The sequence below is a fragment of the Meleagris gallopavo genome, chromosome 20 (genome assembly GCF_905368555.1).
Source record: "Meleagris gallopavo chromosome 20, MGAL_WU_HG_1.1, whole genome shotgun sequence".
Taxonomy (NCBI): Eukaryota; Metazoa; Chordata; class Aves; order Galliformes; family Phasianidae; genus Meleagris; species Meleagris gallopavo.
In genome coordinates this window covers 10306019-10324982 of record NC_139423.1, presented here as the reverse complement: position 1 = coordinate 10324982, position 18964 = coordinate 10306019, and the positions used below count along the sequence as shown (strand labels likewise).

The 18964-nt window shown below is 49.2% G+C and overlaps 1 protein-coding gene across 4 annotated transcripts in view; it reads right to left on the bottom strand.

Moving 5' to 3' along the window:
- Positions 1–18964, bottom strand: part of SLC38A12 (solute carrier family 38 member 12) — a 39870-nt gene that overhangs the window by 5525 nt on the left and 15381 nt on the right. For all 4 annotated transcript variants that reach the window (XM_085240343.1, XM_085240342.1, XM_085240344.1 and 1 more), the window contains one exon: positions 9592–9685. In XM_085240343.1, the coding sequence (XP_085096469.1) occupies positions 9592–9685 (94 nt within the window). The remainder of the gene's footprint in view (positions 1–9591; positions 9686–18964) is intronic.

Here is an 18964-nt window from a genome sequence, read left to right as displayed (position 1 = left end):
AGCGTCTCACCAGGCAGCACTGCAAAGTCCTGCACCTCTTCCCCGCACCACAACTCCCACCTGCCTGCCTAGCAGGAGTGATGGCTGACCCACTTCCGTCTCCCAGCTCACTCTCACCATTGGCTCAAACCTCCCTTTCCACACCAGTGCTAACAGCACCAGGTCAGGAAGCTGCAGGCTGACACCCTGCTCTCAGAGCCTCTTTCCAGAGACCCCCACTTTCTCCTCTGCCCCAGTGTGTGCTGCTGTGGTAGGGAGCTGTGACAGATCAGGTCTCCGGTGGACTCCTGAAATGATGGATATGAGTACATGGCTTAAGAAGCTAGAATTAATATCGCCTTTGTTGTGTCCCTTTTTTTCCCTTAAATACTTTTCAGAAATTAAACCTATCAGAAATTGAAGTTATGAAGAGTGACAGTCCATTACTATGATCTGCACCAACGCTGTTTCCAAGAAGTCAGGCTGTGCTCTGCTGATGCGTTCCCCCTGACAGAGATGGTGCTGGGTACCTGGAAGCTGCTGCTGCTGCCCAGTTCCAGCCCTGACAGCAGTATTTCCTCACTCCCTGCAGCAGGTGAGTCTCTCTCCTTGCTCCTGGAACAAGAGAGTTAAACCATTTGCATGCCAGATTTATCTGCCTGTCCCTGGAAGGAGGCAAGCTCAAAATGAAACTCTGAAACCTAGTTATGCTGGGTGATAAATCAAGATGAAAAGAAGATGACAGGCTCTGATTGACAGACAGCTTTGAGCAGACAAGAGGCAGCACAGCACCTGCAGGCGCACACAGCTCCTGCTCACATCCTCCTCCACCTGGGACAGAAGGCTGAAGGCACTCACACCACAATTCTGGGTCACCTGCAGTTGCCACATGAACCGTCCAGCAGTGGTGCTTCACCAGAAAGAGCCCTTGCTAAGTCAGACATGGAGCCATTAGAGCATCAACCTACCCTGTACATTAGCACAAATCACGTAGGAAACGCTCCAGGGACAGAAGCCCTTCAGACATCACCACCACAGCAAAGACAAGAAGGTGACGATGGATTGTCAGCAGGTTGCATGAAAGCCTTGTTTTACACCATTATTATTATAGTTATTTTTGTACAAGTCCTTAACAAGCAATTGAGGGTTTTCTCTGTCCTGGTTTTCAAACTGTTGGACACTCCAAACACACCACAGACAGGTCAGCAGCCCACAAGGCACAGAGGACACTTCTTCTCGTCTCTCTGACCACCCTGAGGTTTCAGCATCTTTTTAACCGAAGGATGTAAATGAGAATGTGTGAGGGAAAAAAGAAAGGTCTGCAAAAAGGCAAAAATGTGCCATCACCACTGCCCCACTGCCTCACCTACAGACCCCTCGTCCAGCTCTCCAAGGAGGAAACACTGCCTCCTCCTCTCAGACTGAGCAGATCTATCAGAGATAGGACAGCTATGCTGTGGCTCTTGCAGGTGGAAGGAGGATGAATATGGATGAGAACACATCCAGTAGCAGCACTTAGGGGAAATATGGGAGCCTGAGGATATTAGAAATACAGAATTTTTGTCAGTTTTGACAGAAAAAGCTGCACAGAAAAGCAGTGATGATAATCGAGCCATTCTGAGTTTACGGATTGTTTTGCAGAGTCAGAGCAAACACCTTTGCAAATGGTGAATGCTGTCTCATACACGAGCTTCATCTCTCTGCAGAAAGGCTGTTGTAGTAAAAAGTCCAAGGATGAAACATTCTCTCATCCACCGTGGTAGGTTCCTGGAAGCAACACTGCTCAGAATGGGCTTCTAGCTTAACTCTCCTCCATCCCTGGCAAAACACCACGCTTTTGAGATGCTGCACCTGGAAACCTACCTCTGTCTATCAGCATGCAAAAAATAACGGAGAAGATCCAGACTGAGCCATACATGACACTGGATACCTCTGTGATCCCAGGAAGGCAGACGTCACCTCCCAGGCTCAGCGATGATCTTCAACCTTCAGAACACCAGGTTCAGTTAAAACAGGGATGGGCTCAGTGGATCTAGGAAGCATAGAGGCAATGAGCTACATACCATGCATGAGCAGAAGAGTTACTGGAAGAAAAAAGCCTGCCAGAACAAAGGTTACATGACAGCTAGCACAAGTCTCACCCTCTCCAGCACTGTTCCTACTCTCTTTCCACGACGGCAGCCCAGCAAGACCATCACCTGCCATCCCCTGCAGGGCTGGAGATGCCGTGCTGTGCTGCCCACATCGCTGCCCACGCCTCGCTGCTCCCCTCCCAGCAGGGCCATTTGTTTGAGCAGGCACAGCCATCCGTCTCCGCCGCCTGACGGGGTGACAGAGCTCTCGTGTCGAAGCGGAGAATCAATATGCCAGGGAATAATGAGAACGAATCGCCCTTTCACAAAGCACACCACTTGCTTCCCTTTTCGTGCGTTTGGCGGCATGATGGATTCCAAGAGAACATTTTCCTGAGCTTCCAAGGCTCATTCTCTTACAAGGAGCCCAAAGAGAAGTAAGAAGTTTGCTCTCCATCTTAGCCTTGGTCTTGAACTTTCTCCAAGCTGAAGGAAGAGACCACTGAGAGTCACTGAAGAGACCTCGTTTAATTTAACATTAGAATGCAGGAGAGGAGGCATACCAGCAAGAGCAGCTGCCCCCTACATACCGCACAGCACAGCACCACGCCGGGACAGCTGCGCCTTCTGCGTCCCTGGCGAATACTTGTGCTGGCCGCTCCGCACCGATGCCTTCCCAGGACACTTCTTTTGTCTCCCACCTCAGAGCCAGCTGCCCTCCACCAGCACCACGGGTAAGTATAAGAGCCCGCTGGCACTGCCGGACATTACAGATGCTCTGGCATTTGAAGTATTAAAGCGTGGATGAAGTTCATCATGCAAGCAAAACCAAGCATCTCGAAATTAAGATGCTGATTCTTAAATTCAGAAGTCAGTTATCTGATTTCTCCTGTGGAAGCCATATCCATTCACTTGTTTATGACCTCCAGCTCTCTGTGCACACCGGCACAGTCTGCACATCTCGGTACAACTGATAGAGTTCTCCAACCTTCAGAGGAGGTATCTATGTGAAAGAACGGTAAAGAGAGAATACGAGAACCAGATCTGCTCACTCACATGTGGGAGCTGGAGTAGTTAAGGATCAGACTTGGCAACGACCGAGACTAAAACAGCCTCCAAGAAGATGAAGGATTTATGAGAGCAGAGACTATGGGGAAACAAGATGGATCTGTTCGCTGAAGACAGCGATTCTCTAGAGAGAAATGTCAGAAAGAAGAGGGAAATTACTTCCCACAAGAAAGGTACGAGCCAAAGTTGTGGGACAGTGCAGTTCTTCCTCTAATGGACAGCAGGGACAACTTCACCTCCCTGCTGCAAAGCCTGAGGCACAGCCCACATGGCAGGGGAATGCTGCTGGTCGGCGGGTGGCACAGCCATACGTGAGCACACGAAGGTCACAGAAACGTGCCGCAGCTTACCAGAAGGCAAGACGAGGGTGGCCAGAAACTGAAGCACCGAGTCCCAGGCACCATGGCTTGCCCTGCCGTCTCACCCACACCACCAGGCTGTGGTAACTCCTGCTGCAACCACTCAGGAGCTTTCTGCTGCCCTGGCTTTGGGCTGGGTGGAACTCATTCTATTAACAAAGGAAGAAAAAAAGCACCACCAGGACTTTTGGGCTGTCAAAAGTGTTTAAGCAAGGCCTCCGTGCTCTAAAGACATCACCTCTCCCCTTCTCGTTGCTGCCTGGGACAGTATTTGCAACGCTCTAAGCAAGATTTACAAGCAGCCTCCCCTGCCACGACCACAGCCGCTGTCAGCCTGGAGGAGCCCTGCGCCCCCGGCGCCCAGCAGCCAAGCTCCAGACACCAGTAACAGCTCACAGGGAGAAAACCTGCTCTGTACTCTGGTGTTTATCACAGATGTTTTATCTCAACATATGGGAAGGGAAAAGCAGCCAAGGAGTTTTGCTTGCTTCTGATGGCCAAATACCCATAGTTTATTGTCCTCTCTCCTCCGGTCACCTTCAGCAAAGCACCGTAAAGCCTGTATCGAGGACTCTGTTCTGAGTTCTGCCGTTGGCTTGGCCTTACTAATTAGCTTTGACAGTCACTTCTCTCTTTCCATGTGAGAATTTACTTTCCTATGAGAAAGGAGTAGCACACCTCAGTGTCACCACAAACCTAACTTAAGCATTTGCACGTTTTCTTTGAAAGGCACTGGAGCAAAGAGTTCACGCTCCATGAAATCCAGATACCCCACACCATTTCCCCTCATCCCGTCACCAGAGGGCAGAGACCAGCCCCGCTCTGCTGTTGCCACCTTTCGGATACTGCCATTCACACACACTAAAAACCTGCATGGGCACCATCACCCAGATGTTTCTGCAGCACTAGGGATGGATGAATCCCTACGTTTCCAGCTCCTCTTCTTCAGCTCAGAGCCATCAGTTCATCTCCTGCTGCCTGGATAAAGTGCTCTTTTCAGGAACATCATCAGCTCCTCATGTGGGATGGCAGCGGTCCCATCCAGCACCGCATGTCACTCTCCATCTCCATCTGAAGCTAACAAGGCTCTTTCACTTATACCAGCACTGCTTCACCCCACTGCCCCCCATAAACACCATGAAATGAGCTCCTCAACTGACAAGACCAAGAGCAAGCATGACAGAAGCACTGCCTTTTAACTAACTCTTCATGAATATATTCACTTCTTAGTAAATTATTTACCCTGGGCTCTGGCAGCAGCTTTCTCTATTCCAAAAAGGATATGAGAACAAGTTTCTTCAAAATTACTTCGTGTCACAACCCCTAAGCCAGCTGAACGTGCAACAGTGTCCTGATTTACAGCTCAATTCCCTCTTCCTTGACACTCCTGTATGCTTCATTCTGCAAAAGGGGCAGAGATTTAATGGCCCCCCACTCATCTGCAGCAGAAAGCTCCATTTTGGATGCAGAGGCCACCGTGAAGGCTGCAGACACTGGCAGGATAATCTCCCTGCAGGAGACTGCAAGCAAGACTTCAGGTAACTGCTCCCCCGTCCTACATCAGCCTCTGCAATAATCCCCAGTATCCAGAGCTGCAGCTGAAGGCACACAGCAGAGCGAATCCAGGTTTCTGTACTGAGTCAACTTGTGCACGGCTAGTTAAGTCTGCTAAGGATGGCAGTGACAGTACAGCTGAGAACTGCTCACAAAGCGTAATGGTCTGAGACCAGTGCTCTGCAGAGAAGTGCTGAGGAGTCCTCTAAAGCACAGGATTCTGGTGGAGAAAGTAGAAGCATCAAAGAAACGACCAGAAAGGGAAGGCAGCCTCACCAGAATGCCTTGGGAGAGCTCTTTCCTAATTTCCTCCCTGGGAGACTTCTATCAAATACCCTGCAGAGGAGGAAGAAAACACTGCATGCCTCATGGCTACTCTTGTACTTTTTCCCTCCACCTTACCAGCCAGAAAAAAGAGCCTGGGGAGGAAATTTAATTTCTGCACAAAACTGAGATCTCTGCTTGGACAGCGATGAGAGTGATCTGACTTGAGGGCTGCAGGTCCTAGAACAAATGTGACCAGGTCCAACTGTACTACAGGGAGAGAGCACTGAGCTCGCAGCAACCAAACCCAGTTTAACCCCCTATAAAATGTCTCTTTATTAAAATACAATACTTTTTAATATCTACAGTACAGCATCAAGAGCAGCAAATGTCCCACGTGGGAACAGTCTGGCAGCATTTGCCATAGACCATTCAACAACAGCAGCAATAATCACACTACCAATGTCTTTAAAGCCAACAGTCCCCACCTAGAGAGCTGGGCACCTCACCCTGTAACAGGCTGCAATTAATCAGGTTAGCTGCTTAATGCACAATAGCCCAGTGTTTGCTGCTGAGCTCCCCCAATCCACGTCCCCTTTTGGAATCTTTCTTAATCCATGTCCCTTCCTTTGATGCTGCTAGGCAGTTGTGACCCCGTAGCAAAGAGGTAGGGCTGTGCCTGCTGCTTTGGGAGCCCCGGAGCTCACTGCTTCCAGCTCCATTCACTGAGGGGCGAACTCCTCAAGCAAACAGCAAACACTGCCTACTAGACCAGGACTGATGGGAAGGCAGAGAAAAAAATAGCAGGATATCAAGTCTCTGGAGGGAGCAGTTTGTCACCACCACAGATTTAAGCCCTCAGGAAGGAAAAAAGCCTGAATTCTAACCAGTAAAGTTGAAAATACCAACGGCTGTAATTTCCGGGCAGCTTGGTCGGGTCAGCCTTCTGCAGATGACCGCTGTACCAAGAGACCTGGAACAGGCTCCACAGCCAACAAAGGGCTTGGGCTAACAACTCCACACCTTCCCAAGGCTGACAGGAGGAAGGGACCTGAAAAGGAGGAAGGAGGAAGTTACAGTTTGGGGAAGGAATCTTCCCCACTGCAAGCAGACAATTCACACTGCTGACACACTTACCTGCTCACCCAGCCCTGGCCCTCTGTGCTCTTGGTGACGTTGCTCAAGAACCGAGTGAGCCAACGAAAGTTTTGTCCCTAACTAAGACCCAAGCTTCACCGTAAGCATCATTACCAGAATTTAAAGCAGTGATTTTCCTGATCAGCCCTCCATGCAGAGCAGGCTGGCTCCTTCTACACCTGTGCTCCAATTGCTGAGGTCTCCCTGAAGGCAGACCAGGCAGAAGGAAGGGCCAGCAAAAGCTTTCACTGTTGGAAACGTGACGAGAGCTTGGTGTAGGCCAACAGATACACGTTGGCCAAGTCCAAAGAAAAGCAAGACCTTTAAGAACCGATAAGTCAGCAGTTCAAGCTCCGAGTACCGCACTGAACTCAACCACCTTCCATGAGGCGGTAGCTGGTTTTGGAGCCAGCGTTTGAGCTGTTACTCTTCTGAAGATCGCCAGCAGCTCCACACCTCCGGAAGCCCTCTGCCTGCCCCGTCCAGCTGGGGAAGCAGATCCACCCTCTGTGCTCCTATCAGTTCTGACAGGAACAACCTTGCTGTGCCAGCCTTGTTTCCAGATGAGCTGCGTTCAACAGGCCCAAACAACAGGAGCCCATCTGTTTGGCTCTCTAGTGGAAGAGCACTTGGGCTTGCAAGCTCCTCCTTCAACCTTCTCCTTATAGAGGCCTCAGAGGTGCCTGTCCTGCTAGTGCCTTATCCTGGGATGAGAAATGCCAGATGCAGGGCTGATCCCTGCTGCATCTCCACATTCCTCAAACTGGCCTATTTTTGCTTTCCAGCTCAGGCTCCAGTGTTTAAGACCAAATTTTTTCAGAGCGAAATTCTTCCTGTCCAAGAGGTGTAGCGAGAGACCGCTGCAGGCCGTCAGCCGATGCGCTGCCTGCGATGAGCACAAGGCTCTGGGAAGAGGCTGGTGACATTTGATTATCGCTGAGATCAGGGGAGGAGGGAAAGCAACTTTCAAAGGCAGCGCTGACACGTTACAAACGCTAGCAGAAATGACCTTCACGCACAGCAAGCCCTCCCTGCTGCCAAGAACTATCCTCAGCCACTGTCATCTTCATCGCCAGCACACCTGAGGCAGCGCAGCCTTACATCAGCCGCTGCTGCTGTGAAATCCAAGGGCTTTTCACCGGGCTGGGGAAGAGGGTGTACAGCAGGCACCGTCCACAGAGCAGCTTCTACCCAGCAAAACAAACAGCTGGTCTGCAGCTCCAGCGTCCAGCACTACTGCTCAGTGCTTCACTGAAGCACTGCCTTTAGCATCACGTGGCTAAGCACAACCAGAGGAAGTCAAAGAGAAGGCACAGGTTATCCCTGAACAGGAATCTACATCTGGCCCATCAGCATTCAGGCAGGACAAGCTCAAGGGACCGCAAAGCACCAGACAATGCCTTTCTTCAGGATCTAAGCTCTCGAAGAGCCAACAAAAGACCAACCCATGTTTAAGTCTCAGCCCAGCTTTTGGAGGAGGAGGTGATGCAGCAGGTGATGTGAGGACACAGGAGAAGCCAGCCTGATAAATCTAAACAGCATGGGACTCATCCCAGAGTCTGCAACTAGAGCTTTTCTGTTCCCTGCATCACATGACTGCTTGATAAATCGTCTTTCCTAATAAATCTATCCCTCATTGTACACATACGGGATCTGTTGCTCTAAGTAGCCACTGAGGTGCTGTCAGGGTCATTAAATATCATTATCTGGGGCAGCTGTTCTCCAGCATACTGACGCAGGAATCAATCAGGCTAAAGCATGAATTTCTCCTACACTTCTCCAAACATTGCTTTTGTCCCTCTCCATCAAGCAATAGAAAAGAGGCAGCTCTGCATTTATGGCAAGGTTTAGCAATCCTCCTACTAGAGGCAGCTAGCTCAAGGGAATGCAGTGGCAGAGCAGACAGGCATCAGGTTGTCACAGAGACAGGATGAGGTCTGACTGATGGCTGTACCGGGAAAGAGGCAGCTGAGTGATTGGAAACAGGCCAGCATGCTGAAGAGATTACATTTTTAAAAAACTTCCTTTAATACCCCCGTAATGAGATAACCCCTCCCTCTGAAGGACATAGGGGCTCTCAAAGCTTTCATGCGCCCAGACAATAATGGGGAAAAAAATGGACATTTGGGATTTTCACACCATGTGAGGTCAGCATTTGTTAACTCAAGCTGTTCAGCATCCGAGACTTGAAGGCCTAAGACCCAACCTCATCTTCCTGGGTGATGACTGCTTAACCCCATCTCAGATACTCACTGCAACAGGCTCTCTATGCCGCTGCAGTGACTGCCAGCCATTTCCAAACAGGATTACAGGCCTTTGAACTCATGGAAGAGGAACACGATCCCCGAGCTGAAGTCAGGTCATATGTGTGTGTGGTGGGAAACAGTCTTAGAATCAACTTTTCTTCCTAAGCCAGGTCAGCGATGGGTACAAGCAGAACATCGTGTGCTCAGGTGGTCTGGGCCCATGAATCAGCAGACTTCTACCCTCCCAAAAGGCTACTGGTGCTGTAAAGCTGTTAGCCCTGAATATCAGTTACCCTGCGTAGGTTACGCAGACCAAGACAAAGCTGCGTACACATACAAACCAGATATCAGGCAGCTGCATCTCTGGATGATAACAACACCGCCAACACTGATGTCTTATTTCCCTTCGGGGAATTCTGTCTACTCAGAAGTGCTTGGCTGTAAGATTTTGGAGAGCTAGTGAGAGTGGGGCTTCCCAAGGACAACGTATGTCGGTTTAGCAGTTTTTAGACAAGCAAACATGACGAAAGGTCAGACGTTCTTACAGAAGTACTTTTAATTCTCAGATCAGAACTATGCACGCTTCATTGCTGGAACTGTAACTAGTGGTTACCATACTTAGCCCAGACACAGGAGACTCTTCCAAATCCCCTCTACCTCTCACTTAAGCCAAGTTAAAACTTCAGGTACCAGATTGCATCTGATTGAGAATATTTTGTTTCAATCAGAATTTTCATCCTAGAACAAAATTCCTTTGTTTCACTGGGGATATCAAGTCTGGGCAGTCTTCCTCAAAGACTTTGTTTTGACAAATGCTTGCTTCCAAACAGGCGTTTCTTGCCAAAAAGATGCATCAGTAGCATGACTCAGGTTCCACCTACAGTGAAGAGGTGGGGGCCTGCCAAGACTCACCTATCCATCTCATCAGAGACGTCACGATCTGAAGATACTTGGTCTTCTGCACATTGAAGAAGGTAAAAGGACCCAAGAGAAGAGTGAATGCTGCCTGGAAGGACAACAGAAAACATGCACTGTTAAAAAACAGAAGTGTTGGTAGTAAGATGAATTTATCAGTAAAGCAAAGCTTGCCTTGAAAGTTCACCTCCAGACACGTCTGTCTGTCACAGAGCTTTCTTTGTTGCTTAATTTTACAGCTAGGCTGGCTGCAATACAAGGGGTCAAGCAAACTGCTCGGTATCAGAGAACATGCCTCAGGCAGAAGCAGAGCATAGGATTCTCTTGGCTCTCAGCTGCCTGCTATCACTGCTACAGCATGTCTTTACTGACACATTTCAGTACAAGCTCTCAATGCAGTTTTACGGAACATTAAATATTAAAGGTGGCCTCTTTGTCCAGGTACAGGCTCAGTTTAGGTCTGGATAGCAATAGCTGTGACCAGACTGCTTGCATTAACATAGCTAGCTTCGAGGTGTCTGAGGCTGAACAACAATGGAATAAAAAGGTTTTCCCTACATTGTTGCATGTTTTACAGCAGGAAGCTTATAGCTTAACAGTTAAGCTGTTGACTTGGATGCTGAAAGCCTGTGTAAAGCAAAGAGGAAAAAAAACAGATAGTCGTAAGAACTTCATCCAATGAAATTCAGCATACTGATGAGGAGTCTCTTCACTGCCCTTGGATGTCTGCTGAGTTCAGTGAGTCTCAGCAAGCTTAACTGGGGAGCAGCGCAGCACCCATCTGCTGCACCTCTTCTAGCAGCGTTGTAAAATACATCCACCAGAACTGGAAACATTAAGACTGTGATATCCTGCACAGGTTTTGTTTAGCACTCTCCTGCAGCACACAACACGTTCACGCTGTCAGCCCACACCTGGAGGAGCAACACTCCGTGCAGCATCCAGAGCCCCGCCTCATCCAGGGTGAAAAAGGGAGAAAAAGCTTTACTGCAGGAAAATGACAGACCTTGACTGAGGTCTGAACGTGAACTGAGAGAAGCTACGTGTAGACAAGAGACAAGATGGGTGCTGCAAAAGAGATCCCTTCCTGCAACCCATGGACTGGACTATCAGCTGGCACAGCTGTGAGCCAGCAATACCAGCAGGTCCAAAAGCAGTATGTAAGCAGTATCTACAAGGCCACAGTGCACAGTTGTGCAGGTTTGATCAGAATGTGAAAGGGATTCTAAAGACAAATGCTCAACTTTAATATTTACAGACAATTCTTCTTCATGACTTCTGAAAGCAGTTCCCAACAAAAGGTGTCACCAGAAGGGAAGAGCTAAGACTCAAAGGGCAGGCTGCAGAGCCCCCAGGTCTCTGTCGACCCCGACAGAGTCAGCAGCAGAACAGAAGCCAGGCTATTTTAAGACTAGTACGACCCCAAGAAACTTCTCTTGAGACTGTCTGAGAACATCTGCAAGGCAAATTGGAAACTCCTCACATCACAAGTATTCTCAGATGACTCAAGTCAGTCCAGGAAGGGAACCAGAGGAAAGAACCCTCGGGTCTCACGCGCTGCTCGGTCAAGACATTCTGACCCGGGGCCATCATTGACACTGGGTTTTTTTTTTGCAAGCAGAAAAACAGAGACAAAGCATATACAGAATTCTGATTAGTGAAATAATTCAGGCTCCAAGGAGCAAGTGCTGAAATCACACACAGCACAGCACGATAGGCATGCCTGACAAGACTAGGAGCTACAACAACCTTAACTACTGTGACACTTTCAAAAGCACATCAGTCAGTTATAAGCCTTCCATGCTGTTTCCTCCTCTTGCTCCTTTCTTTTCTAAGCAGGAACCCAAACTCCCCATTCCTTCCATCCTCTCCTACAAACAGTTGGTCTCAGGGTAGTACACAAGGACAAACTTCAGCCTGAAGAGATGCAGCTTAAGGACCGAGAGCAAACCAAAGTAGACATAAACTATTACCAGAAATTACTCTCAAGTTTGTGATGAATTTGTCTCAAACTCCACCTCTCAACATGCACACACTGCTCCAAGCCTCCTTTCAGATCATGTTATTAGCTCACACATCAGAAGGAGCTGAAACAGAAGAGACAGAGGAAGGATGATGATAATTAAGGAACAGGTGTTCCCAGCAAATCAGAATGCACCAGAACCACTTGGCAAAACAGCACCTCAAACCGTATCAAGAATTGACAGAAGATATCACTGAGCACCTAACAGCTGGGACTTAAGCACTGAACAAAGAATTGCATTAGAGGAGATTTGGGGCCCAACTACCGAAGAGCATAAGAAGTGTTGTTAGTTGCTGGAAGAACCTAGGTCTCCTTTATACTCCAACAAAGTATAAGGAATTCCACTCCATTTTCTGTAATTATCTTCAGCAACCTCCAGAGCTCGGCATGTCTTGAACAGCCAAATCCACTGAGCAGCTCTTCCAGCACTCCCTCTTCTCTGCATGCCCTATGACTCAAGGCACGGTGGAGGCGAGCAGAAAGGTCAGATTCTTCCCACATCCTTTAAGATGAGCAGTGTCTTCTCTTCCAGATCTCAGAACTGGTCCTAAAGAACCGAGAAATGAGTTCAAGTGCAATAGAAATATATTATCTTTTCCACTTGATGCCTATTAGGGAACCAAGACGGATTCATGGATCAATGCAAACGATGCTAAGGCTCAGAACGAGATGGGGTTGCACTGCTCTGCAGAGACTGTGCCATCCACTTTTAGGAAAGGAACTCGCAGCGCACACTGGACTGTTTGAGAGGAGAAAGGCAGGGCAGAAGATGCCATTAAACATCAAGATTAACATCCCTTCAAAGTGAAATTGTGTGCAGATCCAGCGCAGGTCAGGAGGAGGATCCAATTCTTCTTCAATATCCAGGACACGTGGGGCAAAGGCCCAGTCCCTGCATTAGACTGAATCTCATCAAACCTCAGAAGCGTCCCAGGCCAGGAGGCCTACCTACACCCCTCACTAGCAGGGCGAGAAGAGTTGCGGTGCCTGCAACGAGGACATCTGATTTCTCTGCCTTGCTGCGCCAGGCGCCGAAATGCTCTTCCTACGTGGGAAGTTAATTACTTTCCTAACTTCTCCCCAAGGAAAAAGTAAGCCCAAATAAGCACCTCAGACATATACCAAAATTTCTACCTGATGTTTTCTAAGCTCAAGGTTTTCCCCAGAGGAATGTAATTAATGGAGTGCTTCATTAGATGCACAATTCAAACAACTTGATGCCTACACAGACCCTGCACCGGTTAGCCCTGCCGAAAGTCAAGTGCACAGAGCTCTTAGATTGAGAAGCTCTCCAAACATTTCCAGTTCACCTCTTCAGCTAGCTTAAAGAGTTCATCATTCTCTTCCCGAACTTCAGCAAATTAACCCAAGGCAGAATGAGCACAGTCTAAGCTTCCTGTGTTGTCTCCCATGGCTGGCAGTTGAGAACGATCCCCAGCCGCTCCCCCACCCAACAGGGGAAGCCAGGCCTGCTGCACGGGGGGCACAGAATGCACATAGAGCAAATAAAAGCAAAGATGTGGGAGGGTTCACTTCTTCCTTATGCTGGAAAACAGCATGGAGGTACAGCACATTAACTACAGGTGCTTCTCACTTTTACCAGTGTTTTCAGCCAACAAATTAGCAGTTTAAAATAGCACAAAAGAACAGCAGCTCATCCCCCGGAGTTGTACTCTGCCCTGCAGGCTCCCAGGCCATGAGCCATGCATCACCCTGCTTGTGCCCTTAGCAAGGTCTTAAAAACCAATTCCTTCCACTGGGCCAAGGCACACAAACACAGCAGGCACTGTGCTCCCCCAGCCCCTGTGCCTGCCAGCTCCCAGGGTTTCAATCTGAGATGCGGGCTGGGCAACCCGAGTCTCCTTCCCACAGGGAGAGCTGGCTGGGGTTTTCCATTGCCTGGAATACATATTCTTGAAAGTATATTTATAAAAGTGTATTTTATTAAAGCCCTTGTGTTAAAACTTGGCTACCTAACCTTGCTTACTGGCTTATCTCAAAAAGGCAAGAGTAAGATGAAACATTCACAGGACCTTAGCCTGTTGAATCGCTCAGTCTCAGCCAAGAGGACCGCCACCAGAGCTCTCAACCACCAGCCCAGATAACACCAGGAGTCTTTCAGTCTACACAGATGTGCTTTACACCAAATTCAGAGGGCTGCATTCACTCCACAGGTTCTTTATTGACCTGAAGAGCACATATAGCACCCCAGACCAGTACAGCTCAGTAGTTCAGTGGCTTTCATCTGCTTCCCAGAATGTAGCTTTTACACAAAAAGCCAACCCAGCTCAGGAAGCACGATCAGCACCCCAGACTGAGCCGATTCATGCATCAGATGCAGCAGTTCAGGCACAATGGCCTGCATACATTTGCAAGAGTACCAACTAAAAACCAGCTTCTTTCACTACTGCCATCAGAACTTGCTTGTTCTCAGGCTCCACAGACTCATCTGCAAGATTAGCATCTGCACTTGACGCTTGCTAAGCAGTGAACTAAGAACAGTAGCTACTGTTTTCTGTTGATTCAGAACCTGCAAACTTCCAGGCAGGTTCAGCAGAAGCAGGAAATTTACCTGAGAAAAGTGTAACAGCGGAGACCAACTTCACTGAAAGAAGCAGCTACTCCTCGAGCAGGGTAAAAAGTGTCGGAGAATTTGTGGACAAATGTATTTGAGTGGCACAAAGCTGCCGTACCAATATGGAGTGAAAGGTCTCAGGTACGTGGCTGAGGATTGCTCAGCTTTAACATGGGGGGGACAAATGTCACAGCGCTCTCTCCTTCATGCCTCCCCTCAGGCTGAGCCCAGCCACCCCTTCCTTCCTATTCCTACCCAGCACTCCCCCTTATTCAGCAGAGCTCGCTCCAAATTCTCCCTTGGAGGCTTTTGCTTGTCCTTGACAGCAGTGCCAGCATCTCACACAAACGTTGCTCATGGCACAACAGTAACAACTCCACCTCTCCAGACAGCAGTGCCTACATTTCTTAGGCAGCGAGTAACAGTGCTGCTAACCAAAATCTGTACAGCCGGAGTTGTACTCCTCTGGTGAACATCTGAACAGTTACTGGTTTATTGAACGGAAGACTTTGTCACCTTGGTTGGAAAACCGAACGCTTCATGCAGGATTACGGGTACGGAACATCCCTGTAAAGCAAGGTAATGACAGAGAGACAGGCTCTACTGAATGAGCACCTCCCAGAGGAAGGCTGCTTTGATTCAGTGCTCAGACAACACAGGTCTCCTTGAACACTGTAGGCAAAAGCCGACATTTCATATGTGCTGTCAGCAATTCTGACACCCCTTCTGCTTCTGCAAGAAGTCCCTGAGCTCAGAGCTACTCCACGACCCAGATGAGTTCTAGAAGGGACAAAACAATACGAGAAACCAGTCTGCTCTTTGTAGTTATGCAAGCAAGATGTCAGGAGAGCCCAGGGGCTCTGCTCTCAGTCAGGTGCTCTCCTCCAGACCGTCTACAGAGACATCACGGGAGGTAAAAACCGCCAAACCCAAAAGCTACTTTACCTGCACTGACACAGGCTTATGAATTGGTGCTCCTATTCACATCCTTGGGGAGCTTCTAGGGCTGCCTTTGGACAGAACCATTAAATCTGAAATGCCTTCCTCACTCTTATTTCGCTTTGAAATAAAAAAGCAGAACTTTTAACTCTTTACCTGCAGCTTCACCCACAAGCCTCTTTGCAGCTACTCTGCACACAGCCCAAGGTGCGGCAGCCACTACAATACCCAGCAGCAGGCTCCAGGCACTCGCACCGAGGCTTCAGCAGTTTTCAGCTGAAGCCCAACAAGAGCGAAGGGTCTGGAGCACAGCATCGTTTGCCCCCTCTGCCCCTCTCCTCCCCTTTGCTCCTGTGACAAGAGGCCGCATTTCTGCATGAGCTCATATCTCCACGGAAGGAGCCAGATGGCACATCACTGAGGGCTGCCATCCAAGCTTTCGTTGGTAAAGCTTTACCCCTTGCAGAGGACAGTACAAATATAAATACACGCAAGGAGTCTGATTGGTCAGGAAGGAGTTTTTTAGAGAGCCGAAGAAATATAAAGCTGAAGACCCACAACCTCTCAGGCTGGAAGCTGGGGCTGTGCTGACAGGCAGCACGTTATCAGCAGTGATTGTGAAGCTCTTCAAGTCTGTCGAAAAGAGAATCCAACAACACAACAAGGATTGCTCAAAGAAGTTGAGACACAAGAAGGATTTTAATTTCCAGATCCCTCCACAGAGCAACGAAGTCACCACGGAAGGAGGACTCAGCTGCCAGACATCCCACAAGCGATATTTATGGATAAGGAAAGAAGGCCGGTTACGCTTTGACTACAGCAGACATCTGCTGCCACAGCAGCTCCAGTAATTAACGTGCCACTCCTGGGACACCTGGCAGCGGCTCACACTCATAACTCACACGAGCACACGCCAGCACCACGAGTCCTCACCCGCCTTTCTCCGCAGCCTGCTAAGGCAGGAGCAGGAATCCCTGAGAGCTAAGCCGCTGACACAAGTTCTTGCCAGCAAAGGAGGTGGCATTTCACCCACCCGCAGTCACAGCACCCTACACAGACACTACGTCCTGTGATCCCTGTGGCAGTGCTCTCAGTGCTTCTTCCAAAGGAAGACTTCCTGCACAACACAAGAAAGCATCTGCAGTTCCAAAGCTACTTAGCTGGGTGGAAGCAAGTACATGGCGAGGCTTTTTTCTCCCCATTGACCCTTGGCAGGGCTTCAAAAGCTGGCCCAGCCTTGGTAAGAGCTTTAAGTTTTTCAGTCTGGAAAGAAAATCCTGGAAAACTAGTTATTCCTCCTCCTAAACTGAAAAAACCCAGGCACAAAGTCATTCAGTGCAAGGATTGCAGTCCCTGGCACACCTGGATATGTACGATCATAGCCAGCAGCAAGCTTGCATGCACTCTCTGGGGTAGATACAATTCAATAATCATTTCTGCAAAAGGAGAAAGATGGAGGCCAGCAACAACCCCGAGGTGACTGGCATCTAATTTTTCATCATTGCAGTATTTATGGCAACACCATTTGCAGCATCTTGTAATCACTTCAGCGCCTCCTTGACCCCTGGCTCTCCCTTACTCTGCATCTCCTAATTGCATCTGAACAAGCAGGAGGGAAGCAGCAAAGTGGATGGATGCAGGAGAGCGGAGTGGCTGCTCTGTGACACTTGGAAGGACAGCAGTGGAGCTGCAGAGCCAGGGCCGGCCGCACCCCCCCTCCATCACCAGCTCACCGTGACCTCTCGCAGGCTACAAAACAGGCATCCTCCTCCTCCCTGACCCCGGGGGACTCAAGGCTACCCAATTCCCAATTTGTTAGCACGGTACGAGAAATTGATGAGTTCCCGCCGATGAAGTCTGAGGGCACAATCATTACCATACAGACACTGCGCCAAATCCCTGCATATTCACTGCCTCTTCTTTCAGGGCACTGGCAACTCAAACTGTGTCGGTATCGACCCCAAAAGCCCCTGGGTTAGAAGCACACATCCAGAGAGACACGGGCCAGCATGACACGGATGCACAGAGGGCCCTGCAAACATGTCAGTCCCTGAAGTGCCAGGGTTACAGGGCACGTGGGATCAGCAAGGACGGCTCCTGAGGCCACCAACCCGTCTGCCACAGCACAGTGGGTGGCTCTGTCACTCAGCCATCACGGTCCCTTTCCCCTTGACTTCTTGCCCACCCCCTCCCACCCCCGGGAACTTCTTGAATTTCACAGAATTCTCCAGCTGCCCCGAGGATGCAATTTCACGGATAGCATCATCCCAATCACTGTGCATTGTCAGGCAGGAATTGCTTGGAGGAAAAGGAAATGTCCCAGCTTTAACTACTCTGCAGCAGCACAAAAGCAAGAGAAAGCCACGTCGCCCGGGGCAAGCAGGCAGTCTGCTTACTGCCAGCCTGCTGCTTTGCCTGAGCCTTGCAGCACGCACCGAGCTGGTGCAACAGGCTTCAGAGATCAGATCTGCCTGAGAGTATTATACCGAGTTCAACTTACAAGATAAATCCCAGCTGCATTATTTGTATTTATAGTCCTGCTTACAGAAGCATGAGCCACGTGTGGGATTTGCTGATGTAGTCCAAAAATCCACATTTTTGGACAAGAACGTCAGTGATCTCAACCAGACATAATGTGCAATTTAGGAGGATGTTAAGAAGTTGTAGACTTATTTAGGAGCCTAAAGAGATATCATTCTGTTCAGAGCTTCTTCCCTCCGCTGCCTCTGGCAACATTTGGAGTGGCATAACCACACAGTTCTGCAGCCTGGTAATTTCTATCTGTATATTAGGGAATTAATGAAAATTTCAGTGGAGGAAAGATCAGGACTGCTGCCTTACTTGATGAAAATGCTGATGAAGCCAGGCAGGCAGCAAGGTCGGAGCTCTGTTTTGAAACAAGACTGGTGTTAAAACACCAAACAAAACACTGGAAAATATGCTGTTGAAAAAAAGGCCTGCATTGAACCTCCCAGGGTAGTGCTCAGTCAGCTGAACAGGTCCATCCAGCCCCGGGCTTCAGGATGTTGTCACTACCACTGCACAAAATAACACTGCACAGGGGAAAGCATTTATAACTTTCCCAAACTGACAGATCAGGGAACCTCCTGGACCAGCCCAGAACAGGGATTTTAAAAGGCCCTTTTAAAACCCTTCCAACCCGTGCAGAGAGCCGGTGCTCACAAACAGCTGTCAGTTCTGACACCTGCCCCATTTAGGAGAGACTGGGCTCCAATACCCAGAGAACAGCGTGGGCTTTGGCGCCTTGCTACCCAGGTGAGCTGACTGCAAGGACAGCTTTATTTGGAAGAGCAGCAGTGTGGCCTCTCAGCCTTGCTGGGAATGTCTCTGCTGGGCAGCAAGGGCTGTAGTTCAAACACAATAAACGGCTTCTACAAATTCAGAACTGCAGAAGTGCACAAAAGCAAACAGACGTCCAGAGCTACTTCTTTACCCGGTTTGTTGTTGTTAGGATTTGCTGCTAAGGCTTATACCCACCATGCATCATCACATAAGCCCAGTCAGGCTCTGAAGTGTGCAGAATGTTCCTGTATGTGGGAGCAAAGCATGTGAGCTCACCAGTGGCCTCTACCAGTCACACCAGGGCTTCCCTTGGGCTGGTGGTGCCTGCAGCACATCTGGCCAGGCACACAGCCAGTGTCTGCACACAGGAAGCAGCCCAGCAGCACTCCTTCCTCCCACAGGGTCCTTGCAGCCACGAGGTGGGCAGACAGCTCTGTGCAGAACACACATTTCAGTCCCCTGCACTATTGATTTTGCTGTGAAAAGAGACAAGCTAATCCTTTAAAGTTAGTTGCTTCAATCTTGCAGTT